This window comes from Melanotaenia boesemani, chromosome 3, assembly GCF_017639745.1.
Source record: "Melanotaenia boesemani isolate fMelBoe1 chromosome 3, fMelBoe1.pri, whole genome shotgun sequence".
Classification (NCBI taxonomy): Eukaryota; Metazoa; Chordata; class Actinopteri; order Atheriniformes; family Melanotaeniidae; genus Melanotaenia; species Melanotaenia boesemani.
This window is the reverse complement of record NC_055684.1, coordinates 14,525,920-14,545,412: the sequence shown is the minus strand read 5'-3', so window position 1 is coordinate 14,545,412 and position 19,493 is coordinate 14,525,920. Positions and strand designations below refer to the sequence as shown.

General features: G+C 38.8%; 1 protein-coding gene across 1 annotated transcript; it reads right to left on the bottom strand.

Moving 5' to 3' along the window:
- Window positions 1–905: 905 nt before the first annotated feature.
- Window positions 906–17,793, bottom strand: ywhaba (tyrosine 3-monooxygenase/tryptophan 5-monooxygenase activation protein, beta polypeptide a). Its single transcript, XM_041979081.1, has 7 exons — window positions 17,651–17,793; window positions 12,206–12,366; window positions 9,977–10,117; window positions 6,059–6,182; window positions 4,975–5,138; window positions 4,658–4,753; window positions 906–3,213 (listed from the first exon to the last, which is right to left on the bottom strand). The coding sequence occupies exons 2-7, from the start codon at window positions 12,356–12,358 to the stop codon at window positions 3,157–3,159; spliced, it is 735 nt and encodes a 244-aa protein (XP_041835015.1). The 5' UTR covers window positions 12,359–12,366; window positions 17,651–17,793; the 3' UTR covers window positions 906–3,156.
- Window positions 17,794–19,493: the final 1,700 nt, after the last annotated feature.

Below are 19,493 nucleotides of genomic sequence, written 5' to 3'. Positions count from 1 at the left end.
TTGAAGTTTCAAACTAGCATTTAGAAGCAGTAGAAATGTAAATGAGAATAACTGTGTGCACAATCTGAAAATCAGCCATGTTACTGCATAGTTTATATAAAAAGTGAGAGGAAGAGAGTACTGCTGGAGCTCTCTGCTCAGATTAACCATTTCTGTTCAGGAAACTAGAGAATAAAAACTCGCATCTAACTGTATTTGAATAAAACTGGTGAAACCAGATAACAGCTTCTCAGGTTATCATGTTATACATTTGCATTCTTGGTACCAAATGTCGCAGCCTTGCATGGCTTTTATAAACTTTAAGCTTCTTGGTTGGCCCACACCTCTCACATGGAACATCCTACATGCACCTTAAACCATGAAGCTTAACATGAAGTCAGAAAGCATGCCACATTAACAGACTAGTGGTGGTAAGAAACAGAACGGGGCTGATTCGGAACTGATAAAACCTTTATTTCACTTTAAATTGTCTTTTACATTTTGTCCTGTTTATAACATGTAAGGTGAAACTAGAGTTGGATTTTTTTTTTTAGAAGACATACACAAATCTAGTATTACGTCAATAACCAGGGTGGGGGAGGGGTACTGAAAGGGTTTTTTTTTTTTTTCTTTTTTAAAATCATTTTCTTATTTTTATTGGTGTCATTAAGCTAACTCTAAAGTTTCACAACCACGTGCGCGCTAAGCAATAAAACCGTCACAGAAGCAAACTTTTTTTCTTTTTTTTGTAATTTTTGGGTTGGATTTTTTTTTTATTCATTTTTATTGTAAGCAGAATACTGGTCAGTAAAAACAAAATGATTTCAGATACCAGATATACAGACAGGCTCGGTGCCACATTCACTACTGCATGGGATCATTTTTTTCCTTAGAAAGCGAAGAACAACTGCCTTGTTTTGTTCAGCTAAAGAGAAAAAGAGCGGCAGGGAGGATTTTTTTCTTTTTTTTTTTCTTTTTTTAAACCTTTTAGCCATCATTGCATGAAAATATCTGTCCTCAGTAAAAGAACAACAAAAGATGATTTCTCTACATCTACAGAGTGGAATGTCATGGTGCTTCATGGCAAGGTTATTGTGACACTGAGTGGAAAAGGAAAAAATATTTTATTTGCCAATTTAGCCCAAAAACTAGACATTGCTTTTGGGCATATGTGGTATTCTGGTATTTTCCTTTTTTTATTTAGAAAAAAAACCTACATGAAGGCAAATTCTGTAGATTACAGTAATAATCTGATCTGAAAATGTACTATTAAGTGCAAAGTGAGTTTTTGGTGCAGCTGCAAGATAATACGCTTACCAAACTGATCCAAACTACAGGTTCTCACTTCCTCGATTGGCTGATCGGCTGCAGTTTGGCTCATTCATTGCACAGATCTGCAATCGCCTCCAGCTGCACCAAAGACGGCACCACCATCCTTTGCTTGGTTTTTTCTAACTGCCTTACTTAAAAAAATAAAATAAAATCACCCATTAAATTTCTTGTAGGTATAATCTGAAATGATGAGTTTTCTGCTTATTTCAAACTGTTTGGCTAAAATGGAATGATCACAGGATCAAAATCTGGCCTCACTGCATTATTACCGACTTACACTTTTGGAAATGTGGGAGCAACTTTTTCCCAGTGCAAATCCACGGAGTGTACAATTTCCCCACTCATGCTGCAGCAGATTTCAATGGCAATAACTAAAGGCATGCATTCTTGCACTGTTCAGCGGCGAGTGGAAACCGAGACTTGACTAAACTTGTCTGTAAAGGTGGGAAGGGGTTCATAATGAGGAGGAGAGGGAAGGCTAAAAAAAAAAAAAAAAAAAAACTACCAAAAGTATGAAACACCAAAAACAGCAGCTGACTGTAACGGCTTCAAGGTTTTATCTGCAAGCAGGTGTTAACGCACAACATCGACAAACCGTTCTGTTTTTAAACAAAAAAAACAAAAAAAAAAAAAAACACAGATTTACAGTTAAGCTCTAAAAATGTTTTACAATTTTACATTTTTCAAAAACCAGAAAGAAGAGTTTGATTTGTTATTACAAACACACCTCCTGAAAAAATTAACCAATACAAGCAAAAGGGAAAAGGAGCAAGTGGTTCAGGAATTAACTTTAGGGACAGTAGTACTGATGTTTGGAGGGTTCGGGGGAGCAGGCGGGTCCCATTGGTTGTGGAAAATGTCTAAAATTGTCTCAAATGTGAAGATGGAATGTTTGATGTTAATAACTTTCCTAATTTTGTTTGTTTTTCTTTTCTTGGGGCTCCTAACTGAATATAAAGGTGTTAAACAAAACTCCAGGTCCCAGTTAGCAAACAAACAAAAGCAGAGTGTTTGATTACACAGCAGGTGAGACACTGCTGTTTTTACGTTTGTCAGTGTCACAATACAGCCTTGTTGGAGGACCCTTCTGTATAAACCTCAGCAGAACTGCACTGCTGTTCTGACCCCCCCCTCCCAGCTTGATTTGTCGTCAGGAGGATCTGGTGATGATGTGGAGGAAAAACTAAGCATCACAGTGTTTGTTGAATATAAACGGACAGTTTAATAACCTTTTTCTCTTGTTTAAAGTGGAATAAAACCAGCCATTTTTGCCAGTACACTAAGAAAAGCCAAAAGAGAAGGAATGGACAACTATATAAATGCATTAATGCACTAGAGAAAGAAGGGGGAGGAGGGTGAGAGACCGTACTGAGATGTTAGGAAGGAGGTGGGGGGAGGAAGAGAAGGGTTAAATAAGGAGGGTAAAAACTGGTAGAAAGTGAGGTCTACGAGATGTTAATTTATTTGGTGTTTTTGGATACAAACCCTCCCTGCGTGGTATAAGACTAAACAGGCCAGCGCTTTTAGTCTGCTGGCCTGCATTGGAGTGTCGTGATGGAGGTGAGGTGTCAATCGTAGGAAGGGAGGATGGAGTAATGGTGGGGTGATGGAGCAGTTTCCTTTCCCTCCCCCCTAATTTTTTTTTTATTCCTCTTTAATATTCGTCTGTGAAGTTCAGGTACTATTCATGCTGTTGGTTATACAGAAGGGAAGTCAGGAGGCTGGGCTTGAAAAAGTGGGACGAGGGAATGAACGGGCTGTTTATGTGTACGAAGAGAGGAAGAAGAGAAGATGAGATAAAGGGAGGAGAAAGAGTGTAGGGATGGGTTAACAGTGAAGTGCGCTCTAGTTCTCTCCATCGCCGGCTTCACCCTCATCTCCCTGGTTTTCTGATGTCCACAGCTGCAGAAAAACAGGAAAGAAAAACATCCTTCAGTCACTGTGCAACGCTCTCCACATCCTCTGTACAGTTTCTCTAACCCAACACCCCTTTTTCTGTCAGTCAAACAAACCCACAAAGATCATGTTTGAAACCACTCTGTCCAGTTTCATTTTCCCACAAAGTTATTGCAATGACCAAATTCTGTAAATGTTTGGGCTAGTTTTCCAGAGGCGCTCCAAGTTTTGGAATAATGGAAGTTAACAGCAGCTGATTCAGTTGACAGCCAAGTAATACAGAAGATGCATCAGTCGCTGGAAGCACAGAGTTTTGGGATGAGAGAGCTCAGATCATCTGAGTGGCAACATTTGCTCCATGTTGTGCTGAAAAATGTTTATTATTTCTCATATTGTGATTCCCAGCTGCAGTGAGTGTGGATAATTGTGTGTTTTTAAGCTTTGCATGCCAAGTTATCATAAAAAAAAAAAGAAAGAAAAATGCAACAGAACCACAAAAATGATGGACATCCAGCAGTTTGTCCTCTCTTCTTTGCCTGTGGCTTTAAACAGCAAAAACCTACTTTATATTTTAACACGGCACAGTATAGAGTTGTATCGGTAAGATTGAGACCCCATTATTAACCCAAAACAGTAGGACGGCTCAGATATTCTGGCATCCTTTCCCAGTTTTTGCCTGTGAAAAAGCAAAAAAAAAAAAAAAGCTATATATACACTACTACTACTATATATACACAAGTGGATATATATATATATATATATATATATATATATATATATATATATATATATATAGATATATATATATATATATATATATACACACACACATCCATGTGTATATATAGTAGTAGTAATATATATAGTAGTCTATATATTGCAAAGTAGAGTGTACTAGTTTCTTGAGCAAAAGCATTTAAAAAAAATGAATCATGCGAATGCATGAACAGCTTTCTGCCCCACCTAAAACTGCTTTATGTCCATGTTTGTGTTCTGTAGCCCAGAACGCAGAGAATGAGTTGCTCGTTTTTATATTACAGCTATTCAACCACATGTAACCCTTATACTCACTTACACAATCAGCATGGATAAATATAAAACAAAAGATGGATGCAGCCACCGTTGAGAAACTAAAACATTCATTTCTGTGTTAAATCCGATGTTACGAGCATGTGGTGAATCAGTCTATTAGGTAGTGATGTGTCAATTGTAAGATTATCCCATTTTATTTTCTATTTTAGGTCAATCCTTTACAAATTTCTCATACCGTTTTAAAGGAAGCTGAAAAGCAGTGATTAAGACCAATAATTCTTCATTTATTATTAACAGATAATAAATGAAGATTGGCTTTACTTTCCAGACCGTGAGGCTCCATCCAGCTTTAATCTCTAATTTATACAGATATTCCCAGATAATATCTATTTACATATGTGTTAGAGGGTAAACTCACAGTAAGGTTGTCCCTTAGTAGCTGCATGATCAGCGTACTGTCTTTGTATGAGTCCTCGTTCAAGGTGTCGAGCTCGGCGATCGCCTCGTCAAAAGCCTGCAGGGAGAAGTTTATTGGTGAGGCTCCAGTTCTGTTTCTCTGATATTTATCAAGTTATACAACTTACAGTTAAATGGCAGGTTTGTATACAAGCTTAATGCAATTTAACTTTGGCCTCAAGCTACTGGATGTCATGTTTTTGAATAGCAGACCGCTCTCTGAAGGATGGATGATCTGAGATCCAGTGCCTTTAAACCAGAGAAAGGTGGTGTACCCACCTGCTTGGCCAGAGAGCAGGCCTGCTCAGGCGAGTTGAGGATTTCATAGAAGAAGACGGAGAAGTTGAGGGCCAGGCCCAGCCGGATGGGGTGTGTTGGCTGCATGTCCTTCTTGCTAATGTCGAAGGCGTCCTGGTAGGCCTGCTGAGAGTTCTCCACCGTGTCTTTACAACACAAAAACAACCAGGAGTCAGTTTTAGATCCCGTACAGCTGCCTGACTGTCTCAGCAAACATGAAGAGCAACATTCTGCACTTCATTTGTATAAAAATGGCAGAAGTTCTAAATGAGAGGGATGGATTCCAGCCGGCACCAACATGAAACGCTGAAAATACACTGTCCAATTAAATGTCTTTGATTCTGCGCCATGATCCAAAGCTAGCAGCTGATTGGAGCAAGTCCTCTGATAAGTCACAACTTCCCTAATAAAATGGGTGCACTGGCTTATCGCCATGACAATCAGATGATTGATAACCTAGACAAAACAAATTTAGGTTACAGCCTCCTATCAACAGTGAGTCTGTACCAGCCTTTAACAGCAGCTTAAGCAAAAGGATAGAAATAAACATCTGGTAGGCCATTTATTAAACTTCCACAGGATGGTTTGTATAAACTCTTAGAGGGCGGTGTTTCAGGTGTGGTGTGTGATTATGAGAAGCTGATAAGTGGTTAATGGGACCAGAAATGACACCACGGCTGATGCTGCTACATGTGAATGATGATAAAATGCTAAAAAATATTTCATAAACTGTATGCAGTTATAAAAACGAGCTTTATCTGCTCTTATTACCAAACCTGCTGATTAATGATAGAAAACACAACCTGGAAGTATCTGGTTGGCTTAAAATGCTGAGCTCAGTTGTTCAGCCATTACCAATAAAGCCAGAGTGCACCTAAAGGAGCTGTAAAAATGATGCGGCTTATGCTACAACTGCTGGGTGGCACTGAAAGAAAAATCTTCCCTTTAACTAAGTTTAAAGCCACAAGCATCCCAATTTCATACTTGTCCTTCAGCAAAACACTCAAGACCACTGAGCTCTGAAGTTAATCATGAAATATTTAATGACTCAAACCACGACACTCACCCTTCTTCGAGTCCCCAGAGGCCACCTCTGACAGATATCTGAAGTAGTCTCCTTTCATTTTGAGGTAGAACACCTTGCTCTCCGCCTGAGATGCGTTGGGAATGAGGAATTTGTCGAGCAGGTTCTGAAACAGACAGATGACCGGAAAGTTTTACAAATAAAAGCAAAATGCAGAACAGCAGATTTTGTATTGGGAGAGAAGCACAAAGAAACCCCTTGGTCACTAAAGCCACCAATAACATCCAAAGAGGAAATGTCCTAACATATTTAAACCCAGCCAGGACGGAGCAACCTCCGATGGGTTGTGCATTTTCTGGTGCTGATGTTTGGCAGTCACAAAAAGCATTAAGCTGCCGCTGTTCTGTTTTGGAGGCCCTTGTTGGATGCTTGAACAGCCTCACTACTCCCCCCTGTTAGTTTAGCCTCTGCAAAGCGAACATCTTTGCTGCAAAAGCCAGTACCAGTGTTAGTGAGTGTGGGAGGGTTGGTGTACAGGAGGTATGTGATGTTCATCATTTCTATCACATCTACAAAACAGGCTTGTTTTTTGGGGCTTTATGAAGGATCTGACAGGAATAAAGACTTTACAGTTGCATATCCTCCCTGCTCCAAGCCACCTGATTAATGTGTTCTTAAGAGCATTTGTTCAAAGAGGAAAAAAAGTCAGGTTTGCCGATGGGGGCGACACCAACTTCAAGCATGTGTGTCATTCTTGTTCCTTCTGCCGATGTTGTCCTCATCTGGTAGTTTAAAGAAGGGTTTTATCCAGGTCATGTGATCCACTGACTTCACCCCAGAGCATCTCTTCACTGAGACCAGCTTTGTTCCAGTGATTACATTTAGACGTTTCAGCCTTGGAGAAGTCTGTTCTAATCTGCTGACTCCACTAACCTGTCCTAAGAATGCAGAGCAGACATCCAACCGAGCTGATCGCTATTTAAGTTTAGTCGTGTGCTTGTTATTTTTGTGCTAATATAATGTTGGCTTCACAGTCTGTGTTTCGCCTCCTGAGTCAATGTGTGAGTACATGTGATCCTGAGACGAAATGTTCAGGAAGAAGGAGCTTCGTTAATCATTTCATTACATTGCTACTGGGTGGAATCTGCTAAGACTTTATAGTTTAACTTTTTTTTAAACTCCTGGTTAGCTTGAGATTTCTGTAAATGAGCTATTAACTTGTTAATTTAGCTTTTTTGTGTTACCCGCATCGAAAAATAAAAAAATGAATTCTCGCATTTCTCACATGTCTTGCTTGCTTTACACTTCACCATCAAAAGAACCATATGACACAAATATAGAGAAAAAGCGTAGCGTATATAATTGTGATTCACTCAAGACGATGCTCATTGGCAACTCATCTGGTTTGAAATTTAAGAAAACCAGAGCAAACACGATCCAGAGATTTGAGAGCTGGACCTTCTGAGCTGTGTTGAGACCACACGGCTTCAGTAAAAAGAGTGGTCAAAATTAGAGCTGCACAATTAATCAGATTTTGATCGTGATCACGATTTTGGTGGCCACAATTAAATGAACCTGATCATCAACGATATTTACATTCAAAATGCAAGCTCTGCTGCGTACATCTCTGATCACACACATTCTCAACCAGTAGTCTGCCAACCACCAGGGGGCGAACGCAAGGCCAAGGCGCCATTAAGCTGCCTAAACAACAAGGGCGCACCCCTTTTACAGTCGGCAGCTAGTTGTGTTGCCAACTTAGCGACTTTGTCGCTATATTTAGTGAGTTTAAATCGCCTCTTGTGACTTATTTTTAAAAAAGGGACTAGCGATAAATCTAGCAACTTTTTCTGGTGATATTGGAGACTTTTGTAGACTGATGTGAAAGAGCGTATAGTTTACTCTTCAATGAGGAGTGGGTGCTGAGCCGACCCCTCCCCCGTCCAAAGCACTCAGAAGAGGCTTGTTCCTCACGCGGCAGAGCTGCATTCAGAACAGATGATCGCCTCTGTTTCATGACCAGGCTGAAAATTAAACGTACATAGATGTTGCTGGATGATGATGTTTATTAATGAGGAATGTAGATATAAATATTTAAAAATTTACAGTTGTGACATCTAAACATTTTTACGTCATCTTTTCATTAATTTTTGCCTTTCTCACGACATCCCTCTCCATAGTAGCATCCATTACAACTATACTAGTGATGGGATGTTCAGCTCTTTTGGCTCCCGATTGGCTCTTAAATTAGCATCTTTTGTAGCCCCATAATTTACATTAACTTCCCAAAAATTAATAGTAAATGTATTTTTTTTTTTTTTGCATTATTTGTAATCTATTCTAATTTAAAGCTTAATTTTTCACTAAAAATTGCTGTTTATATACATAGTTTATAATTGGTGCAATAAAAGTACATGTTTTTCCAAATACGGTGAATGATTGTGATTAATAATCGTGATAACAATATTGATCAAAATAATCGTGATTATTTTGGTCATTATCGTGCAGCCCTAGTCAAAATATGTCACTGAATAAGACAAAAACAAGCATCTCGTTTACACAGCTCAATAGAATCTGTTACTATTTTTCAAAGTTTTTTTTGCCGTTATTCCCTTTTGACTTATTGCTGAATCCAGCATTATTCAGCAGCAAAATCATTTTCAATCTCAAAAATCAAGACTTTTGGGAAAACCTCAACTCTGTTACCAAACAGAAGATATGACTTATTGGAGATTGTTTGATCTTTTCCTGGTCAGAGATCAAAAAGTTGACACTGAAAGGAGCATTAAGAGTTTTAATGAAGTCAGAGGCAATCAGAGAAGGAAAAACATATCTATATACTTTGCCAACTGTTCAGCAGGGATTATATTTTAAACCACAAACTGACACATTCATAACTACACATGATCCATGGGAATAAGCGGTGTGTGTACATATGCATGAAGGCAAACGAAACTGACTGCCGTTGTGTTTAGAAACTCCCTGCGTCTATATGTTGGTTATATTTAATCCTTTTAGAAAATGCTGCCTTTAATTTCTGCTTCCAGTTCGATGAGCTGGTCAGCTCATTTTAGGGTCGGATCAGTGACATTTATCCGTTTAGCTCTTCCTCTTCCACATCTCCCGCTGCTGCTTCTTTAAGGACAGCATGTCTCCACCCATCCTTTACTCCCTTCATTCCTGCAGCACCACATCACCGCAGAGGCTTCAAGATGATTTGACCTTGAAGATATTATTAGAAGTCTGCTCATGCGCTGAAAAATTCGAGTCTAGTTTGACCTTGAGCAATTTCTGCTCTACCATAGTCTGGACCTGACAATGAGGTTGCTCGTGAGCATGAATCATGCTCATGGCATTAATCGTTAAAAAATTACAGACTGTGCATTTACAAACAAAAATTTTTATGGCTGTTTCTTCGAGGCCTGTGTTGGAGCAGCAGGACAGGCCTCTTAGCTGAGTCTCGCCTGAGAGTTTCAAGTCACAACAGGTCCAGGCACAATTACTTTAGTTTATCTGATGCTCTTAAGAGTGACAAGCAAGCTAAAAGCTGTGGGCTCTGCAAGACTCAGCATTCAGCTTGCTGCAGTTTATATTCTCATGCACTGTTTCGTCTCTTCACCCAAAAAAAAAAAGGAGGTGAAGTGGAGTACTGAGGCAAAAAAAAAAAAAACAAAAAAAAAAACAAAACTGAAGAAAATTAAGGCTTTGTTTGATGGCTCTTAAACAGCTGCCAGCAACATTACTGCCGTTTCCACAAGCACCATCATGTGACAACTTCTTCCCTCAGCCAGGAGGGATCGGCGTTATTGAGCTTCCGTTCCAACACCTCTGCCTTCTTTATATGTTCTGTCCCACCCTTCCATTTCTTACACCCGTCTCTCCACTACCCATCTTGTCCTTTCTATGCTTCTCCTTCACACCCCCTCACTGCCTGCCCGCTCCCCCCTCTCGTGTCCGTACCAGCACGTCGTGGCAGATTTCTTGGAGTTCAGCCTCGATCTTCACGCGGTAATCACGGGCCATCTGCTGCTTCTTCTCGTTCCCCTCCGTCTTCTGCTCGATGCTGGAGATGACGCGCCAGGATGAACGGCGGGCCCCCACCTAATCGCAACAAGGAGAGAGAGACGTTCAAAGTTAAAACATGCCAAAAAAAAAGCAGAAAATGAACGGAGTAACCATAAATAAAATTAATACTAGTAGTTGGTTTGGATAGTTTTTGCTCCATTAGAAACATCTAAATGAAATGACAATACGCTTCCTTGTCATTTGATGCAAATGTGACTTAATCCATTTCCCATGTCTGAATGAAACTAAACCACGTGCGTCTTCCCAACCTCCTGCTTACAGACAGCTCTGAAGCATGCAACAGCAAGTACCCAGGTTGATCTCACTGATGGAAAGTTGCAATGAAAGACCTCAGTGATAAACAGAGCAACATTACAAGAAAACCTGAGGTTAAACTTAAGTCATTTTGACTTCAAAGCTGGGACAAGAAAGACTTTACAGCCCAGCTAAATGATGCTGCATCAAGTGAGAGCACAGCTGTTTGCTGTTAAACAATGCATGCATCATGTCCTGGGGTCCATCAAACATCTTAAAGAATATAATGACATTCAAGTAACAAGAAAAATAAAAGACCCAAATATGTAGATTTAGCCACATAAGTCTGGTTATCTCAGGCCATAAGGAGCCAAAGCTTCTTTCCTCAAATAATGTTTGTTGTGACAACAAACTTTAACCTGATTAACCCTTTAAGTCCGACACACAAAAGTCACATTACTGTAACTCCTCCACCATTTGCTCCATTGACGTGATTCCAACAGATTCTGAAAGCTGACAAATTAAGCTTTCCAAGGATATATGGTGTATTACTGTAGGATTGCCTGTGTGGTGAAGAGGTGAGGTCAGCAGAGCCAGAAAGCAGTCGTATAGACTGGGAATTGAACTTTATGACTATTATAATAGTATTTTAGCGATATTTTAACTGAATTAAAGGCGGGTGGAGGGTATTTTTACTATGTTTTCACCATAGTTCATCTTTTCCATTGTCTTTTTCACAATAATTTGCAACTTCAGAGATTTCACTGGTAACAGTTTTGTAAATAGTGGAAGGAGAAATGTGCAGGAGCTCTACCAGAGAAAGGAAAGTCCCATAGAGAGTTGTGGAGGATGGACAGGAGGAGCGTCACCACCTCAACTACAGTAAATACTCTGGATATTTATTCCCAGCTGTCTTAAAATAGTTTTTGGATGTATAGTGCATTTGTTCTGATTGGCTTAGTCTCAACTTCCTTAATTTTCATTTTCCTGTGTATTTTTTTATGTTATATTCATCATTTCTATTTTTACTTTGTCTAGAAATATGTTTCTTTTGAATAAATCTTATCTGATATCATGATATATCTATATTTTTCAGAGATTCTCCTCATGTTGATCCAATTCACCATTCTGCAAAGAAAGCACACCCTGCAGGAGTAATGTGTGCACGGTTGGGGCCTTCAGCTGGACAGAAACTGTCCTAAACACCTAAACATTGATAAATTTCACAACCTGTAACATGAACCCTTAAAGCTCAAGGCAAACAACACATGTCTAAGAAGGTTTAGAAGGTTAAATTTATTTTTTTTGCATGTACATTTGAATTATTAAAGAGAAAGTGGGGAAAAAAGCATTTATAGCAAATACTTAATTTAATTTAAAGATTACAACTGTCCTAAAAAAAAAGTAGCCAAATAATTACACATTGGATATTTGACACATTTATAAAAGGAAAAAAAATGGCAAAAAGGTCCAAGTGGTCTGCCATAATTACAGTACTTACAGGGTTAAAATTAAGACTGCTGCTGTTGTTTGGAAAGTACAGAGATAGTATGGAAACAAACCTGTTACACCTCTGAGCCAGCAAGGGAAGTGGCCCAAGAGACTCATCGATCTTTGTTTAAAAGCGCGGGTACAACAAAACATTGTGGTACACAGCGCTGCTGATGTAACGCCGCTTACTCTGCAGTGACGGCATGCTGTCTGAAAGCACAGCATGCCGTCACTGCTTTGCTTGGCCAGCACGAACGAGTAAAGGCTAGCTGCAGCATAAAAACTGTGTCTTCCTAACACCATCGCAGTGCAATCAACGAGCTCCCGCTCAAGCCTAAATATTAACGTCAAATAAAGGTAATCTTCTGGATGCCTTACCACGTTCTTATAAGCGACAGAAAGCAGGTTGCGCTCCTCGTTGCTAAGCTCCAGGCCCTGCTCCGTCACAGCCTTCATGGCAGCCGCCATGTCGTCGTAACGCTCGGCCTGCTCTGCCAGCTTGGCTTTCTGCACCAGGTCGTTCTTATCCATCTTTTAGGCTACAAGATAAACAAAAAGGAGGGGACACAAGAAAACACAATTGGTGTTTGGACAAAATAAAACAAGAGCACAAGTAGCAAAACGATGCAGGGAAAAGGAGAACGACAAGAGTGAAATAGAGGTGTGGAAATCTCTGGGGTGCATAACATAAGTAGGACACGTTGAGAAAAAAGAAGTAAGGGAAAGATAGAGCACCAGGCTTGCAAGTACCACTTTGTAACAACTGAGGCACATGAGGATGAGTTTTCCTATGATCAAAGACCAAAAATATATATACACCAAAAAGGAAAACTAAATAAAAAAAATAAAAATACATGTGCATTGATAGCTAAAACCATGACATAAAATGACAAAAACTCAATCCCTGTGCAGCGGCTGCTCCCCATCACTTTATCCCTAAAGGCGTTCTGCTCTCCAGATGTATCTGTAGGTCTAAGTAGGCCACAGCCTGGCCTCCATCTCTCATATCTACAAACCATGCTAAGAAAACTCTGCACGATGAGCTTTGAGCATATGAAAAATACTTTGGTACATAGCAGAAACTAACTTTTGTGTCTGCTGCACCTGTGATTTAACACCAGGCTAGACTTACATGTGACTAAACATCCACCAGTATGAAAAAAAACATGGCAAGTAACTACAACAAAATCCCAAAGCAAAGAACTATTACTCTTTCTGTTAAGTATTGTGGGTAATATTTTATTAGGAGCTACTAACAGATTTAACTGGGAAAAGATAAAAAAAAAAAAAAAAGTGGAATGGGGGTGTAAAGAGGGAGAGGTCCTGGAGCCATTTGGCCATGGTAATTCAAACAGCCTTCACTGAGCAACTATGGGTCAGATAGCGGCCATTTCTGAGCAGCAAACAAACCTGTAACACAATCAGGACTGACAACATCTGGCTGCTAAAGTACTCCAGACTACCTCTGTGGTAGATCCTGTTAGACTAGGAGCATGACTAAACTCACAAGAAGAAGAAATCAAGATAACAAGGCGATACTACCAGCTTCAGTCTCAGGTGGTAAATGGAACTTTGCCAAGAATCAGAGTTATGACAAATCTAAATAACTCTTGTTAATCCAAAACTACAATAAATCAATTCTGCATTAATAATCTCTGTATTTTTTTTTTTCAACAAAGCCTTGCAGCAAATGTGTGCTTTGTCTCTAACAAATCAAATTTCAGTTTTAAAGCCAGAATCAATTTTTGCCAACCAACATCACGATGCTGCCGTTTGTCCTTCCAACATTCTCAGTAATATCCTCCGACATGCTTCAGGACACACTTGCTGCTGCCGCCGCACACTTTAATTATTCCCTGGAATTCCTGTGTGGATTTGGCTTTTTGTTTCACTCAAAAGTAAACTCACGTTAGCACCTGACTTGAGCATAATGGTGAAAAATACACTTTACCATCAGACAAGCAATTCCTCAACCAGTTAGACAAGGTGTTATGTCATTCAGTCTCTGCAGCGTTGGCTTGTTTTTGGCTTTGGGCCAATTCTGCTATTGGGACTATTAAAGTACTGACGACTTGTGCGAATGTATGCTGTGTCTTTGATATCAGCAAATGGAAGTAGAAGCTCCTTACAAAGGTGTTGCAGGCCTCCTTTAGTTGTATTCCTGCATGACAAGGTGTTTTTTTTTTCCCTTGCCTCCATTACCTCACTGGAAAAGACACTTGAGGTCTTAGAGGAATTGTGTTAATTGATGCTGTGGATTTTTCCTCTTTTGGAAAACATGACTATCGTGAACACAAAATGGAGTTTACTTCAACACCACCAGATGGCACCGAGGCATCCATATCAAATCATAGCCTATTTATTGGTGGAATACTTTTTTTAATTAGAAATGACCACTCTTGTGCTCCTGCTTACTAACAACTCTGTTTTTACCTGTGAATTGCTAATAGAAACTGATAATCAAGGTTTCAGCTGGAGCTATGCAATTCAACTAAATAATCTAACTTATTTTTGTAATGAATCAAATGTCTAAATTGAATATAGTGTCTTCTGCTGGAACTAAGCAGCTCTTGTCTAACAAAAGCCACAAAAGCCATTGCTTTTTCCTTTAAGATGCATTTGTGAGACTTTCAAAATTTAATCTTGACAGAAACAATCACTCAGTACAATAAAACACCACCCAAAGGTCACTCATTCATACACGTTTGGTTAAGTTTGGAAAGGTCTGACATGGAGCAGACCAACAGGCTGTGGAAAAATGTCAAGTTTATTCAGCAGCACAATAAACCTGTGAAGGCATTGGGAATTAAAAAGGTAGCATTTAATTGTGCGTCTTCTTTTGTTTGAGAAATTGAGAAGTCCAGTGGAAGAATGATGAAAAAAGTTTGGCATCAAATATCCAGACAAAAAAAAGTTAGAATGGGTTTGTTTAGACGGTGAAATTTGCCAACCCCAACCACCAAACTAAATTATTTGTAAAATTAGAATTTAACTGAAGGAAAAACAAAAAGTCGTCACTTTACAATTTACTGTGAATTTTATTTCAGTTTTTACAACCATGGATGTCTCATTTTTCCATTTAGATCTTTTGCTTTAAATAAAACCACAACTACTACCACTGTTATTGATACTCTACACAAACTACATTTTAATTTTTATTTCCATCTTGAGTTGACGATTTTCCATCTAACTGTGGTTGCAGCTTTATCTGTAATGATGCCACATATAGGCCCATCAACAAGTCAGATTTTCTAGGAAAATGTAAAGCTCATAATTTCTGATAAGAAAAACAAACTACTGTTTGGTGTGAAAGTAGGCAACATTTGGTTCACCGTTTTATTATTTCACTATCAAAAAGTGCACTAATATTTGCACATTGTGGAAAACAAATGGTAAAAGTCTTGTAACTGCTGCTGCCCTCACACCTAAGTGAAAACAAAAACTAATCTTTAGACTTGGTCATTTACAGAGAATCTTAAATGACTTTGCTGCCACTCTTATGCACTTCCTTTGGTTCTGCAGGGTAATTAATAGCCTGTCAGCTGGGAGTGCACCAATGGGCCATTATCTGCTCATATTGAGCACAATTCCATTAGTTTTCCAAAAGACAAAATGGTGAGACCACTGGGCTAAGGGGTCATTATAAATTCAGAAACCCATTCTGCCCATTATCAGAGCACTCGCTGAAGAAGGGAGAAAAGTTAACCCTCTGAATTCTTCTAATGGAGATAAAGAAAATGTTGTGATAAACTATGGCTTTTATTGAAACCAAAGATAAATGATGTCACCTGTATCCTTACTAATGTGTTAAAACTAAATTAAAGGCCTCCTTCCAAAATTCCAAAGATAAATCAATTTAGAAAGAAATAAACTGATTTACTAGAAACATGATCTTAAGCATGACAACCTTAAGAAAAATTGTGCACTAACAAACCTGATGCATGCTTTAGAACATGTTAAAAATTCTCCCAAACCTTTTTTCTCATTGACGTCTAAATCAGAAAAAGTGTTTTTTTCAGTTAAACATAACAGCAGTGACCAAGATTATTGATATAGGACACGTGAAACTCATCTTTCCCTACTAAAGGGATCATTTTAATAAGCCGAAAAGGTTAGCTTGAAAAATTCTGCTACTTTGCTTGTAAAAAGAGGTTAACTTTTGGTTCTATAAAGTAATTATTTTAACCTCTTATGTGATAAAACAACATTACATAATATGGGTTTAAAAGTCTGAGTGGGCCAGTCAAAACAAAAAATCAAGTACTACTATTTGACATTTAATAAACAGCGCTTTTAATTGGGGGTAAAATAACATTTTGTTTATTATTATTATTATTAAATAATTATTATTATCATATAAATTATTTTAGATGGGACAGATGAGATCCCATACCAATCATATGCAGGCTTTAATCCCAAACTACATAAGTGAAAGGTTTACAAAAAACAAATGAAAAAAAAAAAAAAAAACACCCTCAATGACGGAAATAGACAATTATTGTGCAAAGCGTGGAAATAATTTAATCGATTTCAATACGGTTTTACCAGATCAGCACAATCATTACATTACCGTGACGTTAGCATTTAGCAATAGTTTAAAACGCCGTTTTCTGCGGCTACATCCTCTTAACGTTGCGATAATTATAATACGTTGGCTCAAATTGATGCTTATCGGCTGTGGTTATCAGTTACAATCATCTGACATGCTACTATCATACTATACACGTGCAAGGCTATTATCCAACCACCTGCCTAACGGTTGGTGTTCCTTATTCCACCGAAAAATGGGGGACACCATATTCAGCAGCGGACAGAACACCACCCAACAGCTCGAGATCCCTCGCCTTCACAAACATTTTGACACAAACGTTGACAAAAAAAAAATTAACCGAACTAAGAACATCTATATTGTGTCGTTGAGTCGGCTTGCTAACAGCTACGCCCTCCTTGTCGCATTCCCCTGCGGAATTTTAAGATGGAGAGATAGATTACCGCCAGCTAACATGCTAGCTGAACGTCACAGCACGGCCACTAGCTTTCACAGTTAGCTTAGCTGCTAACAAGACCTGACCCAGTTCACTATGCATGGCGATGTGCCGACACCCAAACGAGGGTCGAATTATCTAGCTAAAAACACAGCAAATAACCAGCGTCTAATTTGTATCCGATTGGCTCAGTTAGATCGAAATAAATAAAACACTGTTTGAAATTAAGTCGTATTTGAGGCGAAACTCCCGGGAAATGTGGAGGGTGTGTTAGCTTCCATATCGTTTCACTGCGCCATGACGGGGTTCAATTAAGACTATTGACAATCACGCTGCTTTTGCTACAGTCTACATAGAAAACAAGGTTGAATATGTTCGTCTGACCCAACAGAAGCAGCAACTATGTGCCCGTCTTAGGCTATACGCTGTGTCATAATACTTAGCACAAGCTGCTAAAATGTCTGGGCTGCTCTCACGACGGCTGGGGCTCGGCCGCTGCTAAGCTGTCAAAATGGCCAAACTTGGGTTGATCTTCTCCCTCCCTTCACGGCTACCGCGCATGCATCGATCAGGGCCCAAACCTTACAAATTTAAAGATTAGTGACATATTTACTACTCAATTAGCACAAGCAACCCCATCGAGGATGTTCTGTGGGTTATTTCTAGATATATGGCCACATTCTCGGCCTAAATTCTCGCACCCTGCCCCAAACCACAATAGGCACCTTCCGCCGCAGAGGCAGGCAGTGGGAACGCTGCTCTGATTGCTTCTACCCCCGAAATTATTTGTTTAACCTGTACATAAGGCAATAATCGAGTGATATGCAAGTTAACTCACATTTAGAGCGTACTAGGGATCCCGATTTTATTCTCTGAACGAAGGGAGTTTCTCAAGCCGTCCTCCACTCGCTGCTCAGGGTATTCAGGGCAGTACCACTTCCGCCTGCGCTGACACTTCCGCTTCCTCTAAACCCCACCCCTCCCCCCGCCAGTATCCATAGCAACCGCGCCAGGGGGTTTCCTAAGCATCTTGCGAGGGGCTTTGACGTCAGGAGGACCATGGCAACCGCTACAGGATGACGTGCGCCGGTCTCCGTGGCAACTGTCTCCATGAGGCCGCTGCTGTCGTATCTCAGTTCACCATCGTGTCAGCTGATACAGCTTTGTGTGGGTTATACTGGCACACTGGTGTAATATATATATATATATATATATATATATATATATATATATATATATATATATATATATATATACATATATGATGTTTTTATTTAATAAGAAGCACATCTGTTTCTCCCACCATGCCACCCACACACACACAAGCACTATGTAGTGCAGTCCTTCAATAATCATTTTGCTTTTCAACAATGTTGTATCCTGATTTAATTTAATTATATTACTTTTAAAAAGATGCAAAATGGAACAGCATCTAGATTGTGTTCCTTATTCACTCATCCATGGCTCATAACTTTTTTATAATCTCCTCTTCAGCTAAGAGACAAACTGAGACTTAAAGTGAGATTCAAAAAATTAAATAAATTGTTATGATGATAATGACATTATTATAATAAAAAGTTATATGTATATGTATATATATATGTGTGTGTGTGTGTGTGTGTGTGTGTGTGTGTGTGTGTGTGTGTGTGTGTGTGTGAGGCTCCAACACCCCCGCAGCTCTAAATTGTACTAAGCAGTATAGACAATGAATGAATGAATGAATGAATGAATGTATTAACCCCAGACATAAATTAAACTGGGAAGTTAAACTGGGATTCTTTCATTTATATATATATATATATTAACGTAGGAGTGCTATGTAATTTCAGTGTCCTAATGGGTGTGTCACGCATACGCAGACAACAAAGACGGCAACAGCAAGAAAATAAGAAAAGTTACACATCTACTCTAAATCAGAGTTGACTTGGCTGTGTATAAATCTGACAGCAACAAAATTTTCCTGTTTTGGGGCACTTGCATATTTCTTTCCAACAATGATACTGTTGTTATTGGAATAACTCATGTAAAAAAAAAAAAAAATGAACAGCTATCATTGTTAAAAACATTCAAGAATATACAGACATGAGTTTTCAATTCTTCGACTTTTTAGAATTACATAAAAACCTGTTAAGACATGTTTTTGAAACTTGTATTATTGATATGAAAATAAAAAGAAAAGAAAGAAAGAAAGTGTCATTTGATGAGAAAGGTAATAAAAAAAAAGATGAAAACTTTGTAACTAATGCACAATCATTACATAATGTTAACTTGTCCAATTTGCCAACAGTCCCTAGCCTTGGTCTTATTCATAACATGTTTTTTTTTTTTTTTTTTTTTTTACAATACTGAGAAATATAATTTTTTTTTTTTTAGATTTTATTTAGAACTTGCTTATTTTTACAGGTAATGGAGAAAACACTAATTTTCCTTTCTGAAGTTGTTAAAATGCTCAATAAACAGGGAAAATTGATTATGTTGAGATGTGAATCTGCTCGTAATCTACTTTAAGGCCTAATTACTTGAATCAATCAGAGAATAAGATCTCATTGTGTGATGTCCAGCTTTGACTCAAAGCTCAGTGCTGGAACACATCTGGTGGGAGCTTGGGGAAGAAAGCATACAAGTTGGAGTGTTGCATTTAAAAGCATGCAGTCACAGAAAATTAGTGCTTTCTATGCCTG

What these genes read in the sequence shown, in the direction of transcription:
- ywhaba (XM_041979081.1), bottom strand. Translation starts at nt 12,358, where the DNA reads ATGGATAAGAACGACCTGGTGCAGAAAGCCAAGCTGGCAGAGCAGGCC. An exon ending in CTGTCGCTTATAAGAACGTG is followed by an intron (nt 10,118 to 12,205) that starts GTAAGGCATCCA and finishes TGTTGCGATTAG; the next exon opens with GTGGGGGCCCGCCGTTCATC. An exon ending in AAATCTGCCACGACGTGCTG is followed by an intron (nt 6,183 to 9,976) that starts GTACGGACACGA and finishes TGTCTGTTTCAG; the next exon opens with AACCTGCTCGACAAATTCCT.